At 40.7% G+C, this 16,010-nt stretch overlaps 1 protein-coding gene across 13 annotated transcripts in view; it reads left to right on the top strand.

The window, feature by feature from the left end:
* macf1a (microtubule actin crosslinking factor 1a) overlaps positions 1–16,010 on the top strand; it is a 599,180-nt gene that overhangs the window by 57,502 nt on the left and 525,668 nt on the right. For 3 of the 13 annotated variants that reach the window (XM_072548449.1, XM_072548444.1, XM_072548440.1), the window contains exon 1: positions 7,467–7,714. The exons of the other annotated variants lie outside the window; for them this stretch is intronic. In XM_072548449.1, coding sequence (XP_072404550.1) covers positions 7,621–7,714 — 94 coding nt within the window. In that variant the 5' untranslated portion in view covers positions 7,467–7,620. Of the gene's footprint in view, positions 1–7,466; positions 7,715–16,010 lie in introns of those variants that run through there. 13 annotated transcript variants of the gene reach the window in all.

The following is a 16,010-nucleotide window of genomic DNA, read 5'->3' as shown; positions in this document are numbered from 1 at the left end:
ATAATGTGGAGAAAAGTGAGATTGTGTGCATTTGCAGAAAGAATAGAGAAGTTGAATATTAATTAAAATATGAAAGACTGCATAATGCTACACAACAGAGGGAGTTGGGAGTCCTCATCTATAAATCATAAAAAGCTAACATCCAGGTTCAGCAGGTAATAGGGAAGGTAAATGAAATGTTGGCCTTTATTTTCAAAAAGGAATGGATATAAAAGTGAGGAGGTTTTGCTAAAGCTATAAAAAGCTCTAGTCAGAATATAGTAGGAGGCTTTGTGCCCTTTATCTAAAGAAAGATATACTGGCAGGCTGTCTTGAGAGGGTTCCCTTGGTTGATACCATGTAAGAAGATTCTTATGAGGATATGTTGAGCTTGTACTGTCAAGGACTTAGAGGACTTGACAGGTTAGATGTAAAAGGTTGTTTCCCCTTATGGGAGAGTTTAGGATCAGAAAGTGTAATCTCAGAATAAGAGGTTACACATTTAAGACAGTGATGTGGAGGAATATCCTCTCTCAGAAGTTGGAAGTTACTCAGTATATTCAAAGCTAACATAGATTTTTAATCAGTAAGGGAGTCAAGGGTTATGGGGAAGAGGCAGGATCATGGAATTGAGGATGATCAGATCAGATATGATCTCATTGGATAGCAGTTTAGACTCAATGGGCTGAATGGCCTACTTCTCTTCCTATGTCAGATGATCTTATGATACATGTGGAAGCGCAACTGTACTCTCCTTTCCTAGCTTGGTTAGGGCATTAAAGCTCTTCACACGGTGAATCTAGAAATGTAGTCATGATTTGGAGATGCTGGTGTTGGACTGGGGTGTACAAATTTAAAAATCACACAACACCAGGTTATAGTCCAACAGGTTTAATTGGAAGCACACTAGCTTTTGGAGCGACTCTCCTTCATCAGGTGATAGTGGAGGGCTCGATCGTAACACAGAATTTATAGCAAAAATTTACAATGTGATGTAACTGAAATTATACATTGAAAAATTGATTGTCTGTTAAGCCTTCCATCTGTTAGAATACAGTGATAGTTTCATTTCTTTCATGTGTAAATCACAAAACCTTTTTTTTAAGTTGCATTCTCGGGTTAGCTGTTAACAATGGTGATAGCTAGACAATATGTTGAAGGTGTTGGTCCCCTGTGTTCTCTGTCTATGCCATGATGTTTAGATTGATTCTAATCTAAAAAGTGAGATAACAGAGTTTTACATAAATCCATGCAATTTTTGAGCTCAGAGTTCTACATGAATGCATGCAGTTTTTGAGCAAAGTACAATGTAACTCTGAAAGTACAAATTCACCCCACAAAATATGTGTACATGTGGGTCTTTGTCTGTCTGTGTGGGGTGGGGGTTGTGAGTGTGAGAAAGTGTGTATGTGTGTAGTGAGTGCAGAGTGTCTTAAGTCTGTGAGGGGGTGCATGTGTGAGTGTGGGAGTGTGTGTGTCTATAAGGGTGTTTGCACGTCTGTGTGTACCTGTGTCTGTGTGTGTGAAGGAATATCTGTGTGTGTGTGTGTGTGTGTAGTGCAATGGTGATCACCTGTAATGTGACATGAACCCAAGGTCCCGGTTGAACATTCTTCCTGCTGGTGAGCCCATCACCACTTCCAAACACACCACTTTCAGTTGCAACAACAAGTGTCTTCTTCTAATTGCTGGACAAGAACTGGACAGTACTTTGAACACTTCTGAGGGCATCAATAACTTTACTAACAACCAATTTAAGATAATCAGTTCAACTCGTAAAGTGGCTCACTTTCACTTGTTTAAAGCAACATACATTCAGATGGAGTGATTTATTCTCTGAAAATGAAAGAAGTTGTTTAAACCTTGCACATTTTTGAATAATTTGGGAGCTTAGGGAGCCTATATTTCTCCATTGCCTTCTCCATGGCAATACCTCAGTCAATCAGTTGACTTTTAAAACAATCAGCAGACTTGCCTCCTGTAGTATAAATGTTTGGTTTGAAAAGTAGTATTCATCTGATTACCCTGATTAGTTCATGATGAAACACTTCACACCATGTCTTTCTTTTCAGCAATAACCAGAACCATCTTACTTTAGGCTAGGTTTGTCTCTAAACTGTGGAGTGTTTTCTACTCAATTCCTATTGACTGAAGTTATACTTGGGCTCCTTAATGCAATGGTTGGTCAAATGGTGCCTTGATATCAAGGACAGTTTACCTCACCCCAAGTTCAGCTGTTTTGTTAATGTTTAGGCCAAAGCTATAATGAGATCTGGAGCTGTGGTGCTCTGTGGGAACCCAAAATGAGCACGTGCGAGCAGGTCACTGCTCTTTATGTAGTCCTAATATTGTTAAAGCACTGTTAACAATATCTTCCCTAACTTTGCTGATGATCCGGTATAGCTTGATGGGATAGTAATAGGCTGAGGTGGATTTGTCTAGCTTTTTGTGAAAAGGACATATCTGGACAATCTTCCACATTGCCAGGTAGAAACTGGTGCTGTAGCTGTATTGGAAAATCTTGGCTAGGGACGTGACTAGTTCTGATACATGTTTTCAGTACTACTGCTATAATGCTGTCAGATTTCATAGTTGTTTCAATGTCCAGTGCCTTCAGCCATTTTTATTTATCAAGTGGAGTGAATTATAGAACATAGAACATAGAAGAATACAGCGCAGTACAGGCCCTTCGGCCCTCGATGTTGCGCCGATCAAAGCCCACCTAACCTACACTAACCCACTATCCTCAATATACCTATCCAATGCCCGCTTAAATACCCATAAAGAGGGAGAGTACACCACTGCTACTGGCAGGGCATTCCATGAACTTACGACTCAAAAGAATTGTTGAAAGAAGAGTTTCTGTGATATTGGGGACCTTGGGAGACTGAGATGGATCATTCCTTTAACACTTCTGGCTGAATGGACAAAAAACGCTTCAACTTTATCTTTTGTTGTGATATGCTGGCCTTCCCTATTATTAAGGATGGGGATACTTATGGTGCCTCCTTCTGATCTGTTACCTAATTTTCTACAAGTATTCAACTCTGGATGTGGCAGGATTGCAGAGCTTTGATCCAATCCATTGGCTATAGGATTGCTTGGCTTTGTACAACATATGCTGCTTCTGCTGTTTGGCATGCAATTGATCATGTGCTGTAATTTCAGCAGGTTGACAGCTCATTTTTAAGTATGGCTGGCATTGCTTCGAGCATATTCTCACTCTCACGTTGACACAATGAATTAGCATTGTGCCATGTGAGGCAAATGCTAAATCATGAAGTTATGGATTAGAGTTGAATGCAATTCTACTGCTGCTGTTGGTGGTCTACAGTGCCTAGTGGCTGCCCAAAGTTGAGTTGCTAGGCCTGTTCAAAATCATATGAGATGAATGGCTGATATCTTAACAATGTCCTCTGGACTGATCACTGATATCTCATGCTTTAATGGCTTAATCTCTTCATAATCCTGTTGATTATCCCACAGACTAACCTGGCAGTGATATGATTGTCAATTTCTCTAAAATCTCACTTGTGTTAGGTTGATTTCTTAATGATCTCATATGACAGTAATGTAGACCTCTCCCGTATTGCTCCAAAAAATTTGATTGGTTGATTCTTCCATAATGAGTTGACAATGATGTAATTGATTGCTGCACAATCTCATTTGGCAATATGTGATTGGTTAATTTCTATAATCTCATCTGTTTTCAAATGTAATTGATTGATCACACCATCACCTCACCTGATAGTAATATGATTAATAGATTTCGCCAACCTCTTCTTTGAGCATGATTTGGTGACTCAACTTTGCACAGTCTCACTTGACAGTGATCTAATGAGTTGATCTCGCAATTATCTCATCTGTTTAGTGATGTGACTGGTTGACCTCTCCATTATCATACTTGGGTGTGATCTGATTAGTTGAGTTTTGCTTAATCTCACTTCAGAGTTGAGTTTTCCGTAATTCATGTGTCAGTGATAATGATTGGTTGACCAATGTATTCAATGAAATAAATTCATCTGCAGTGATGTGATTGGTTGACCTCTGCATGAACACATCTAACCATGTTGTGATCAGTCGATTTCTTAATAAATTGACCTGATAGTGATGTGATTGGTTGATCTCACAATAATCTCACCTGGCAATTATATAATGGTTAAGATTAGAATGGTGCTGGAAAAGCACAGCAGCTCAGGCAGCATCTGAAGAGCAGGAAACTCAACGTTTCGGGCAAAAGCCCTTCATCAGGTGATGGGGTGCTCATTCCTGATGAAGAGCTTTGCCCGAAATGTCGATTTTCCTGCTGCTTGGATGCTGCCTAACCTGCTGTGCTTTTCCAGCATCTGCAGTACCCACTTCTGCTTAATTACATAATGGTTGATGCCTCATTAATATCACCTGGCAGTGGTTGAATTGCTTGATGTTTATGTGCTGTCATGCCAGTGATGTTTGAAAGCTGCATTATTATATCTTGCAGTCCAAAGATTGGTATCTCTATCTTTGACTTGATGGTGGCATGTTTGGTTGATCTCTGCATTATCTCACCTAGTAATGGTATGATTGGTTGATTACTCAATCTTCGAGGAGAAAGTGAGGACTGCAAATGCTGGAGATCAGAGCTGAAAATGTTTTGCTGGAACAGCGCAGCAGGTCAGGCAGCATCCAAGGAACAGGAGAATCGACGTTTCGGGCATCAGCCCTTCTTCAGGAATGAGGAAAGTGTGTCTTTCTTCATTCCTGAAGAAGGGCTGATGCCCGAAACGTCGATTCTCCTGTTCCTTGGATGCTGCCTGACCTGCTGCGCTGTTCCAGCAACACATTTTCAGCTCTGATTACTCAATCTGTCTTGATGGTGATGTATTTGGTTGATTTCTGTATGATATCACCTACCAAGCAGTGTAAATGTTCATGAACCCAATAATCTGCCTTGGCACTTGGGTGAATGATGAATAATTAAATATTCCCAGGCAGTGAGCTGAATGGTTTATATCTGCTTTGGCAATGAGGTGAATGATACACATCTAAATACACCCCTTGCACTGAGGTAATGAATGAACAACAATGCACACTAGCAATCAGGTAAAAGGTGATATCTGAATACTCCCTTGGCTGTCAGGTAAAAGATGGATAGCTGAGTACTCCCCTGGCAGTCAGATAAATGGTGCCTATCTGAATACATTCCCCCCTCCCCCAGACAGTCAGGTGAAAGGTAGATTTCTAAATACACCCCAGGCAGTCAGGTAAAAGATAAATAGCTAAGTACAACCCTGGCAGTCAGCTAAGTGGTGGCTATCTGAATAATCCCTTGGACAGTCAGGTGAAAGATGGATTTCTGAATACATCTCTGGCATTCAGATGATCGGGGAATATCTGAGTACACCCCAGACAGTCAAAGCTGTACAGCATGGAAACAGACCCTTTGGTCCAACCTGCTGACCAGATATCCTAAATTAATCTAGTCCCATATCCCTCTAAACCCTTCCTATTCATATACCCATCCAGAGGCCTTTTAAATGTTGTAATTGTCCCAGCCTCCACCATGTTCTCTGGCAGCACATTCCATACATGCACCATATGCTGAAAAGGTTGTCCTTTAGGTTCCTTGTAAATATTTCCCCACTTACCTTAAATCTATGCCATCTAGTTTTGGAGTCCACTACCCAATCGAAAAGATCTTGGCTATTTGCTGTATCTATGCCTCTCATGATTTTATAAACTTCTGTAAGGTCACCCCTCAGCCTCCAATGCTCTGCGAAAACAGCCCCAGCCTTTTCAGCTTTTCCTTATAAGCTCAAACCCTTGAATTCTGGCAACATGCTTGTAAATCTTTTCTGAACCCTTTTAAGTTTTACATCTTTCCAATAGCAGGGAGACCAGAACTGAATGCAGTATTCCAAAAGTGGCCTATACAGTTGCAACATGACCTCCCAACTCCTATCCTTGATGACAAATGAAAACAGAAGTTGCTGGAAAAGTTCAGCAGGTCTAGCAGCATCTGTGAAGAGAAGTCATAGTTAACATTTCGGGTCACTGGACCCAAAATGTTAACTTTGATTTCTCTTCACAGATGTTGCCAGACCTGTGAACTTTTCCAGAAACTTCTGTTTTTGTTTCTGATATACAGCATTCGCATTTCTTTTGGTTCCTATACTCAACATACTGACCAATAAAGGCAAGCAAACCAAATACCTTTTTCACTGTCTTGTCCACCTGTCACTCGAGAGTCATAGAGATGCACAGCATGGAAACAGATCCTTCAGTCCAACTTGTCTATGCCGACCAGATATCCTAATCTAGTCCCATCTGCAGCGCTTGACCCTATCCCTCTGAAGCCTTCCTATTCATTTACCTATCCAAATGCCTTTATAAGTGTTGTAATTGCACCAGCCTCCACTACTTCCTCTGGCAACTTAGTCCATACATACACCACCCTCTGCATGAAAAGGTTGCCCCTTCGGTCCCTTTTAAATCTTTCCCCTTTCATCCTAAAACTATGCCTTCTATTTCTGGACACCCTCAACCCACGAAAAAGATCTTGTCTACTTACTCCATCCATGCCCGTCATGATTTTCTGAACCTTAAGGTCACCCTTTAGCCTCTGACACTTTAGGGAAAACAGCCCCAGCCTATTAAGCCTCTCTCGATAGCTCAAACCCTCCAAGGCTGGCAACATCTTTGTAAATCCTTTCTGAAGCCTTTCAAGTTGCACAACATCCTTCCTTTGGGAGGGAGACCAGAATTGTACACAATAGGCCAAAAATGTCCTAATCAATGTCCCTTACAGCTGCAACATGACTTCCCAACTCGTATACTCAACGTTCTGGCCAATAAAAGAAAATATATAAAATGCCTTCTTCACTATCCTATCTACCTGTGACTCCACTTTCAAGGAGCTATGAACCTGCATTCCAAGGTCTCTGTTCAGTAACAGGACCTTACCATTAAGTGTATAAGTCTTGACCTGATTGCCTTTCCAAAATGCAGCCCCTCACACTTATCCAAATTAAACTCTACCAACCATCCCAGTCAGGTGGATGGTGGATATCTAAATACATCTCTGGAAGTCAGGTGAATGGCGAATATCCGAGTACTCCCCTGGCAGTAGTGTGAATGATGGATATCTGAATATTCACTGCTGATTTTTTTTTTTGGCTGTTGTTCTCTGACCCTGGAATCGCCGTTGGTCGCGAGGTACCGGCGCGTGGCGGGGTGGGGGACAGTGCTGTGCGCAGCCGCGGGGAGGCGCTGATTGGGCTGCTATCCCAGAGCCAGGAGGCGCTCGGCTGGAGCCCAGAGGCGGCGCTCTGGCTGCTGCCACTTCCTCGGGAATGTGGTCGGCCTAAGTGCGAGAGTGCATCAGACTCCGGGCGGCGCTGCCTAACAATCCGCCAGCGGGTGTGAACCATTCATCAGCAAGAAATAAAATAAAAGGAGCAGGGAAGCGGCGGGGCGGGGACTGATCCCGGGGCGTTGGGGGGGGAAAGAAAAGCTCGTCTGAGTCTGCTGCGGCTGCATTCTCGTCCCGCAGTGAGTCTGGAAACTCCGTGCTGTGAGCCGGCGGGAGGAAAGGGCAAGAAGAGAGGCCGATCGCACTCGGTGTGTGGGTGCGGGGAGGATTGCGGCTGGAATACTGCCACTATGGCCGGTTATGTGCCGGGTCAGCTACCAACCACTTTCGCCGAGGAGAAGGAATATGTTCAGGCCTATGAGGACGTTTTGGAGAGATACAAAGGTAATGAATAGCTCTCCTGTATAATCACTGCTTCTGAAAGGGCCCGGCATTATTCAAGACCTTTGCAAGCACGCAAATAGGAATTTTCCTTTTGAACGTTCACAGTCTTGGCAACCCTGTGATATATTTGTCACAATTGTACACTTTTTTTTCCCCTCCCCTTCCTTTTTTTTTGTTCCTTTCATTGGTTCCGAGATGTTAATTATCTGCTGAAAAGGTGTTTTATTTTATTGTAGCTATTTCCCATCCAATATTAATCTCCAATTTTCCCAAGTTGAAAACACAAATTCCAAGGAGAAAGATACTGTCAAGTCCTGCAGGGCTTTGAATTCTTAGTTTTGTTTGGGTATAATTCCTCCTTAAATTCATGACGCCCTTTTTCTTATTCATGTGACAGCTCCGTGTTTTCATTTTCGCACCAGGGCTCATTTCCGAAAGAAATCTTGGTGTTCATGCAGGGTGTTTTCGCTTGTTATATTCGTATGCGTATTTACCGGCGGCATATTTAATACCATTATTTTCAAAAAATCTAACAAATGTCCCTATCTGCCATTAACTGATCTTTGTATCGAAATGACTTTTGTCTGGAAAGTAGCTTAGTCAAAAAATGCAGAAATCTGTCTTCAATCAGCAAATGACCATTTTTAAATTGTGATCTTGGTTGGATTAGTTAAACAGCTGGTGAATGGTTAGGTTTGTACATAACGTTTTAAATCTAACAATGTTACTGTAAACCCATAACCTTTCTTTATTTCATCCTGCCGGTTTGTCAGAGCAAGGTGTGACAGACTAGGGAGGCGCTGCATTGCGAGTTAAGACTTTTTGCCGAACAATAGAAAGAGGATGTTTGTGGGCAAGTGAGATTACTCAGAATGTTCTTAATCCTGGTGATGTAACAAACTTGTCAGCTCAACCTGTGCGTGGTATCCTATTTCGAAAACGAAATTGGATGAATTTCTTTCTAGTGGAGAATGCTTTCATATCGTAAACCGCGTATATTATTCGTTGCAATTCTGACCTTACTACTTTTTAACCAGCTGTAGTTAAAGAATGTTATGAGATTTAAAAAAAATAGTTTTAGGCATCCAGTTGGATTTAAAATCACTAGCCTGCAGCATTCATAATTTCACTTGCATTCCTGAAGAGAGACAATGACTATCAAATTGACCTGTATCTGCAGAGATAGGTATTCGAACCCGTTTAACGAATGCTGCATTTTAATGTCTTTCTCCCTGCAGTGCTCTGTCCAGGCACCCTAACCATAGTTAACCTGAGCAATTCAGTTGGCGCATGCGTGTTGGCAAGGCGGAGTGTGTGCTGGGATTGCTTTTGAGTATAAACAGGTTGATTCGAAAAGTTGTTTTAACCTAAACATTCCTGTAACAAGCGGGGGGACGTGGTCTAAGGGACTGATCAACATTCGTGATTTGTAGTATATAATTCGGTTTTTAAATTGTGATGCTTTTAAAACTGGTTTTGATTTCATAAAGACAGTTTTAAACCATCGAGTGCTTTTTGAAATAATTAGTTTTCACATTGGCATTGTGCTGGTTATACACTATTTCGTGCTTGTAGTATCAGTACTTGTGCCTTGTAGCCAGAAGTTGCTGGTTTAGAAGACTTGAAATGATCTTTGAATTGTTTGCAATTAGTATTTTAAAATGATGCGGGTATAATTTTTTTGTCTTTTTATTTTCCTTTTAGGCATTGCACAATTTTGGATCAAATTAACAAAAAACTAGAATAAACCATTCAGCCCTCAAGCCTGTTCTACCATTCAATTAGATAGTAGCTTACTACTTTATTCTTTCATCCAAATGGATGAAAGTCAGTCTATGAACTGAGAGCAGTTAAAAGTCAGCCACATTGCTGTGGGTCTGGAGTATATGTAGGTCAGACCAGCTAAGAATGAGATTTCCTTCCTGAAAGGATTTTAGTGGACAAAATGGGTTGTTGATAACAATAGATGATTATGTTCATTATTACTGAGGCTACCTTTTATGTCCTAGGTTCATTAATTGAACTTAAATTCCACCTACTATGGTTGGATTTGAACCCGTGTCCCTAGAGCATTTGACTGAGCCTTTGGCTTCTGAGAGTAGTGTTATTATGACTAAATCGCCATCCACCCCCTTTTTAAACCTGAAGCTCCATTTATTGATCTTGGTTTTAATATTTTTTGATACATTTGTCTGCTATTTCTTCCTTTATCAGTAACCTAACTACATAAATTAGTGGTAATGTTAGTATTTGCACATTCTCCCCGTGTCTGCGTGGGTTTCCTCCGGGTGCTCCGGTTTCCTCCCACACTCCAAAGATGTGCTGGTCAGGTGAATTGGCCATGCTAAATTGCCCGTAGTGTTAGGTAAGGGGTAAATGTAGGGGTATGGGTGGGTTGCGCTTCGGCGGGGCGGTGTGGACTTGTTGGGATGAAGGGCCTGTTTCCACACTGTATGTAATCTAATCTAATCTATTTTCATGTAAGATGGTGAATGTGTGTACATGAATCTATGTATTTTGGTCCTTCTATGCCTAATAATAGACTGAGTTAAAATTTGCAACTATGCATTTAATTTTTTGTTATCCATCTTCCATTTGTGAATGCAAGGAGAAACAACATTGAGTCCAGCCTACATTTTTGTCTGCATGTAGGTGGAATGGATGTATTTTGTCTGAACTTTTAATTGTTGATTTAATTGGATTGCAATGTTTTGTAATATTGAGACAGAAGTAATTGAGGTAGAAATGAAAGCCATGCATAAAGTTTTAGGAAATTTTGAAAATCATATCATGGAGCTATTTCAGCTGTTCTGCTTTTAGAATTTACAATGTACAGAAATGCTTATCAGTTCTTGTTATCTAAACTGTTCAATATGTTGTTAAAATATAAGGCAAATTTCTATTCTTGAAAGGGGGAGGCAATAGCCCAGTGGTATTATCAATAAACGGTTAAACCATAGATCCAGTTAGTGCTCTGGGAACCTGGGTTTGCATCCCGCCGCACCAGATAGTATAATTTGAACTCCATAAAATCTGTGAGTAGAGTCGACTGATGACTGTGAATACGTTATGAACCAGATATGTTTTTCCAACAATCAAAGATTATTTTAGGGAAGGAATCTGCCATCCTTACTTGGTCTGGCCTACATCTGACTCCAGACCAGCAGCAATGTAGTTGACTCTTAACTGTCCTCTGGGCAATTAGGGATAGCAATGAATGCTGGCTTGGCCAGCAACACCCTCATCCCATGAATGAATTAAAAGAAAAAAGTTGGTACATGTAGCTGATGCAGGATGGGCAATAAAAGCTGGCCTTACTAGACATGCCCACATTGTGTAAACAAATAATTGTTGATCTAAATTGCAAGAAATGTTGCTGTAATGTCTTCAATTACAGTATAGAAAAGCATAATTCTTGCTCAGGCTTGTCTGCAAAGTATTTAGCCAAAACCTAGTTAATGTCCAAACCATTGAGAAGCTGAGAATATGGTGCTATTTTCATCTTTGCATACAGTGATTAATGGAGATTTCATTTGGCTAAAATTTTGTCAAGTGTATAAAATCTTCTATAATCTTTGATTTATCACCTGGAGAAATTAGATACATATTTCAGGTGTAATGTTTGTTAATGCATGTCTTGCCCACGCAACTAGTAATAGATTATTCCTCCTTCTTGTGCTTCTCTTTAAATTTTGTATATATCTCCTGTGCTTCTCAAATCTGCCCATTAATTGCCCACACTTGCAACTAACTGACTTGTAACAGCAAGGAGCACTGGGCCCATCAAAGGCTATGGGATCCAACAAAAGCAGCTGCAGGATTGAAGAATTGTGCCATAAAACTTGCTCATTTACATTCCAATTACTTTCTAATTGTTCAGGGTGGGTTCTGGTTGGATTTTGGACCTCAAACAAGAGTTGAATTCCTAAATTCAGATAAGAGTGATTTGCCTTTGAAATGTTGTCTTCTGTAGACACCATGAAGGAACACAGTAAAACTAAAATCAGGAAGAGAAAACTCTGGCTCCAGTCATGCCTATCAGAGGGGCGGCAGTGGGGTATCACATTAAATTAGTATTGTCAGGAAAAAAGTTGCTAACCTCAGCTGGTCAGGGCTACCGGTGACTTCAGATCAACAGCCATATAGTTGATTCTTAAATGTCCTCCGAAATGGCAAGTTTTTTTTGTATCTAACCACCAGAATGTCTCCTAAAAGGATTGAAACTGTGTGGACAACCTGATGTGAACCAAGGCAATGACATTCACAACTCTGACCTTGCAAAGTCTTCCGTGCTAACATCTCAAAATTAGGAGAGGTGTCCCATAGAGTAGTCAAACAACAGCCTGATATAGTCATGCTTGTAGAATAATTCCTTACAACATCCCAGACACTACCACCATCATCCTAGGTATGTCCTGTCCTAGCAGTAGGGCAGAATCGCCTGTGGTGATATACACTCAAGTGAGAGTTGCTCTGGGAACCCTTGGCATTGATTCAGGAACTCGTGAAACTCATGATGTAAGTTCATGTGTGAACAAAGAAACCTATTGGTTACCACCTACTGTTCCCATTCAAGTGAGATTTAGAGGATGGCAAATGTGCAGAATGTACTCCACTCACACCGATGTGGGGATTTCTGTGTCAATTAGGAAGAGTGACTTGATAGCACCAAGCTGACTGAACTGGTTCAGACCTGGCCCAGCAGCAGGATATGAGGGGGAACAAATGTACATGAAACCATCCTCGCCAACCTATACGTATCAGCTGAGTCTGTCACCGAATCAAAACGTTCTGGTGTAGAAGGAAGCCATTTGACCCATTGTGTGTACTGTTCTCTAAACAAACATTTTGAGTCTGACTTTCTCCTGCTTTTTCCTCTGCACACTATCTTTTCTGTATAAGCAATTAATGTCTCTTGAATGTCTTGATTGAATCTACCTCCACCACACTTATCACTGCATTTTAGACTCTCCCACTGTGTGGGGGGAGAAAAATCATTTTCTCTCACATTGCATTATTACTTTTTCATACTTTTATGTCCTTTAAATCTGTGCCCTCTCATCCTTCTTTCTTTTTGGGTATAACTCTATCCAGTCCTCTCGCGCTCTTGCTCTCTCCCTCCCATTTCCTCTTAACCTTCTCATCTGCAAGGAAAACAGTCCAAATGTCTCCAGTCACTCTCCGATCTCTACTGCAGTCTCTCCTGAGGTGTAGCATCCAGACTGTACTCAACACTGTAGCTGGTGTCTTAAATCAACATAATCTCCTTGCTCTTGTACTTCACCCAAGCCTTGTTAATGAATCTGCAATGTGTGGTTTATTAACAGCTCTCTCTGTCCTACCACCTTTTTAATGATTCATGCACGTATTCACCAAGATCCATCTGTTCCTGTACTATTTTGGATTTTAGTTTTACCCTTTTAGTTTGTACTGTCTCCCTGTTCTTCTTCCCAAAGTATATCAACTTACACTACTCTGTATTGAAGTTTATCTGCCATTTATTTGCCCTTTTCCACCAACTTGCCAAGTCCTTTTTTTTTGAAGTTTGACACTGTATCCTTCCTACAGCTTACAATTAGTCCAAGTTTTGTGTTGGAATTTTGAATTTGACATCTGTACACCAAGGTGTAGATCATTTAGTATAAATTTGGGGAAAGCATGGATTCCAACACTGATTCCTTGGAAACTTGCATTATAAATCATCCTTCAGCCCCTTTTTCCCCCCCAAAAAAATCCAATACCTTTGCAATAGTTTCTATCACTCAGCCATGTTTGTATCCATGTTGCTATTGTACTTTTTAAATTCCATGAGTTCCAGGTTTGCAGGTTTGTGTGACATTGCATCAAACCCCTTTCAGAAATTCACATTTACTGCAACGATAGAACTTATATGCACTGTATACTTCTTGATTTTCTGTATTTTTGATTATGGATTCAATTGGAAAATGGACAGATTTTAAAGTCACGGATAATGGCAAGGGATTGCTGCATTTTCAACAGGCAAGTTACTTGTTGATCGTTTGTAGGTGCTGTATGTTCAGGCATTTTTGGAGTGAGTGGGGCAGAAGAGGTAGAGTAGATAAATTTGAGCTAAGAGTGTGTATGAATAGGGATTTGGCTGGCTCCAAGTAGATTGGTCTGGTCTGTGTAGTGGTGACTTCTCATAGTTGACAAAGGCCTTCTGTCTGCCAGTGATTTTGATTTGGCTCCCATGGCTGTGAATAATAGTCAGAAGCCTGAAGAAAGCTGGTTTTCCATTACCAGTTGCTGTTAGTTGCACCTTTTCAACAAGTAAGTTAAAGACTTGTGTACGTTGTGAGTCACTCACCTTGCCACCTTCAGGCAAGTGGAAGTAGCTGGAGAAGGAAGATCAAGGAACAGCTAGTCTTCACAAGCCAAAAGGATAATTTCAGCAAACCCTGTGGTGTGTATGTGTGTGCGCATGTAAGGGGCTTAAGTGTTTTGTGTAACTGAGTATATGCCAATTGTTCAGTACAGAAACCTGGCCTGTTTTGTCAGCTTGGTTCTTTTAAAAAACAACAGCTAAAGTGGTGGACTTTACTTTGATAAAATGTTTAATTTTTGTGATGACTCTGGGAGTAGCAGGGCCTCACTTCCAGTTTGCTACTCTGGTGGTATGCGGCACGTTGCCCTAGTCAATCCTCATAGCTTCTCTTTCTTCAAAAAAACTTTTTAGTTAAATATGGTTCTTATCTTTTATGACATCCATGCTGGCTGTCCTTCCTCAACCTGTATTTGTCCATATGATTATTCATTTTCTCCCAAATTGGGAAAGTCTTAATGTCAAGGTTAACTTGACTGGTCTGTAATTTCTGCACCCTTTTCTTGAAAGAGGCCAGAGTTTGCTCTTCTCTGGTTCTCTGGCACCACCCTTGAGTCAGAGAAACTGAAAAATTGATGCCAATGTCTACTTTCTCCCCTCCAATATCCTTGTGTGCCTTTCATCTGTCCTGGTGTCTTGTCAACTTTAAGTATTGTTAGCCTATCTGACACTTCCTCCTTCTCAAATTTTAAATCTATAGCGATTGAATTTGCACTTGTCACCACAGCCTGTCCAGCAAGTGTCCTTGATGAAGACCAGTGCAAAGTATTCCTTTTAATACCTCAGCCATGATCCCTGTTTCCATATCCAGATCCCCCTCATTGCACCTAATCACTCTTGTTCCTTTTAACCTTTTTTTCAACTATTGATCTGTCTATAGAAGATTTTAAGATTCTCCCTTTGTTAGCTGCTAGTCTGTTTTCATAATCCTCCTTTTTCACCTACCTTATCAGCATCATTCTTAATTATATTTTTAAACTGACAACTTTTTAAAAAAAAAAAAAATTCCTATTTCCTTTTGTTCAGTGAGCTCTGGATTTGTTCATCATTCCTTTTTTTTCCCCCATTTCAGAGAAAATATCTTGACTGTCCTTGAACCTTTTTTTTTTGAAGCTAGCTCGTTATTCAGCTCCAGTTTTTCCAGCTAAATTTTGGCTCCAATTTTACAGCTCTGTTCTTTCTGGTCTGGACTTTCTAGTTAATATTAGTTAACACCCAGTACTGCTGTTGCTTGAGCCAGGTCTCTGTTGTAGCCATATTATCATAATTTCACATGTCAATCTGCACCTGTAACTCATCTTTATTCTTGTACTCTACCTTCACTTACATGCATTGTAACACTGCTTTAGACTCTTATAAAAATCCCTCCACCTATTAACTTGCTAATCTGTATTCTGATAGTGTTTCCCAGTATTTTGTGCCCCAGAAATATTTTTTCCAATTGAGTTTAATTTTAACCAACACACACGTGCACAAACATCCTCTTAAATTCTGACTGTAACTCCAATCTCTCTACCTCCTATGTTGTTATTGTAATGTGGACCACAATCTTAGGCTGAGTGTCCTTCCCAGAAGAATGTTCTACAGTTGCTCTGTGACATCTGACCCTGGCATCAAAGAGGCAACATTTCATCCAGGAGTCATGCTTCTAGCTGCAGAAAGCTGCCTGTTCATCTTAAGTAATCATCACTGTTCTTCCATTCTCTATGCTTACCTCTTTACAACTCCTCTTGAGGAATTGTTGCCTCATCAGTATACAGAAAGAAAAACCTACTAACAAGCACAATAATCTCTGAAGGCCCACACTACCTGTTTTGTTCTCTTGGTCAGCTTGACAGTCATTCATTCCCTGTTTGCTTGCATGCACTAGCCTCTGTGACCATTTCCCAAAATGTGCTATCCCATAACCTCAAGGATGCTGCACTGTGACTTGAGCTCCATAACCCAGAACTG

The sequence above is a fragment of the Chiloscyllium punctatum genome, chromosome 27 (assembly GCF_047496795.1).
Source record: "Chiloscyllium punctatum isolate Juve2018m chromosome 27, sChiPun1.3, whole genome shotgun sequence".
NCBI classification, from domain to species: Eukaryota; Metazoa; Chordata; class Chondrichthyes; order Orectolobiformes; family Hemiscylliidae; genus Chiloscyllium; species Chiloscyllium punctatum.
This window is presented reverse-complemented; position numbering and strand designations above follow the sequence as displayed.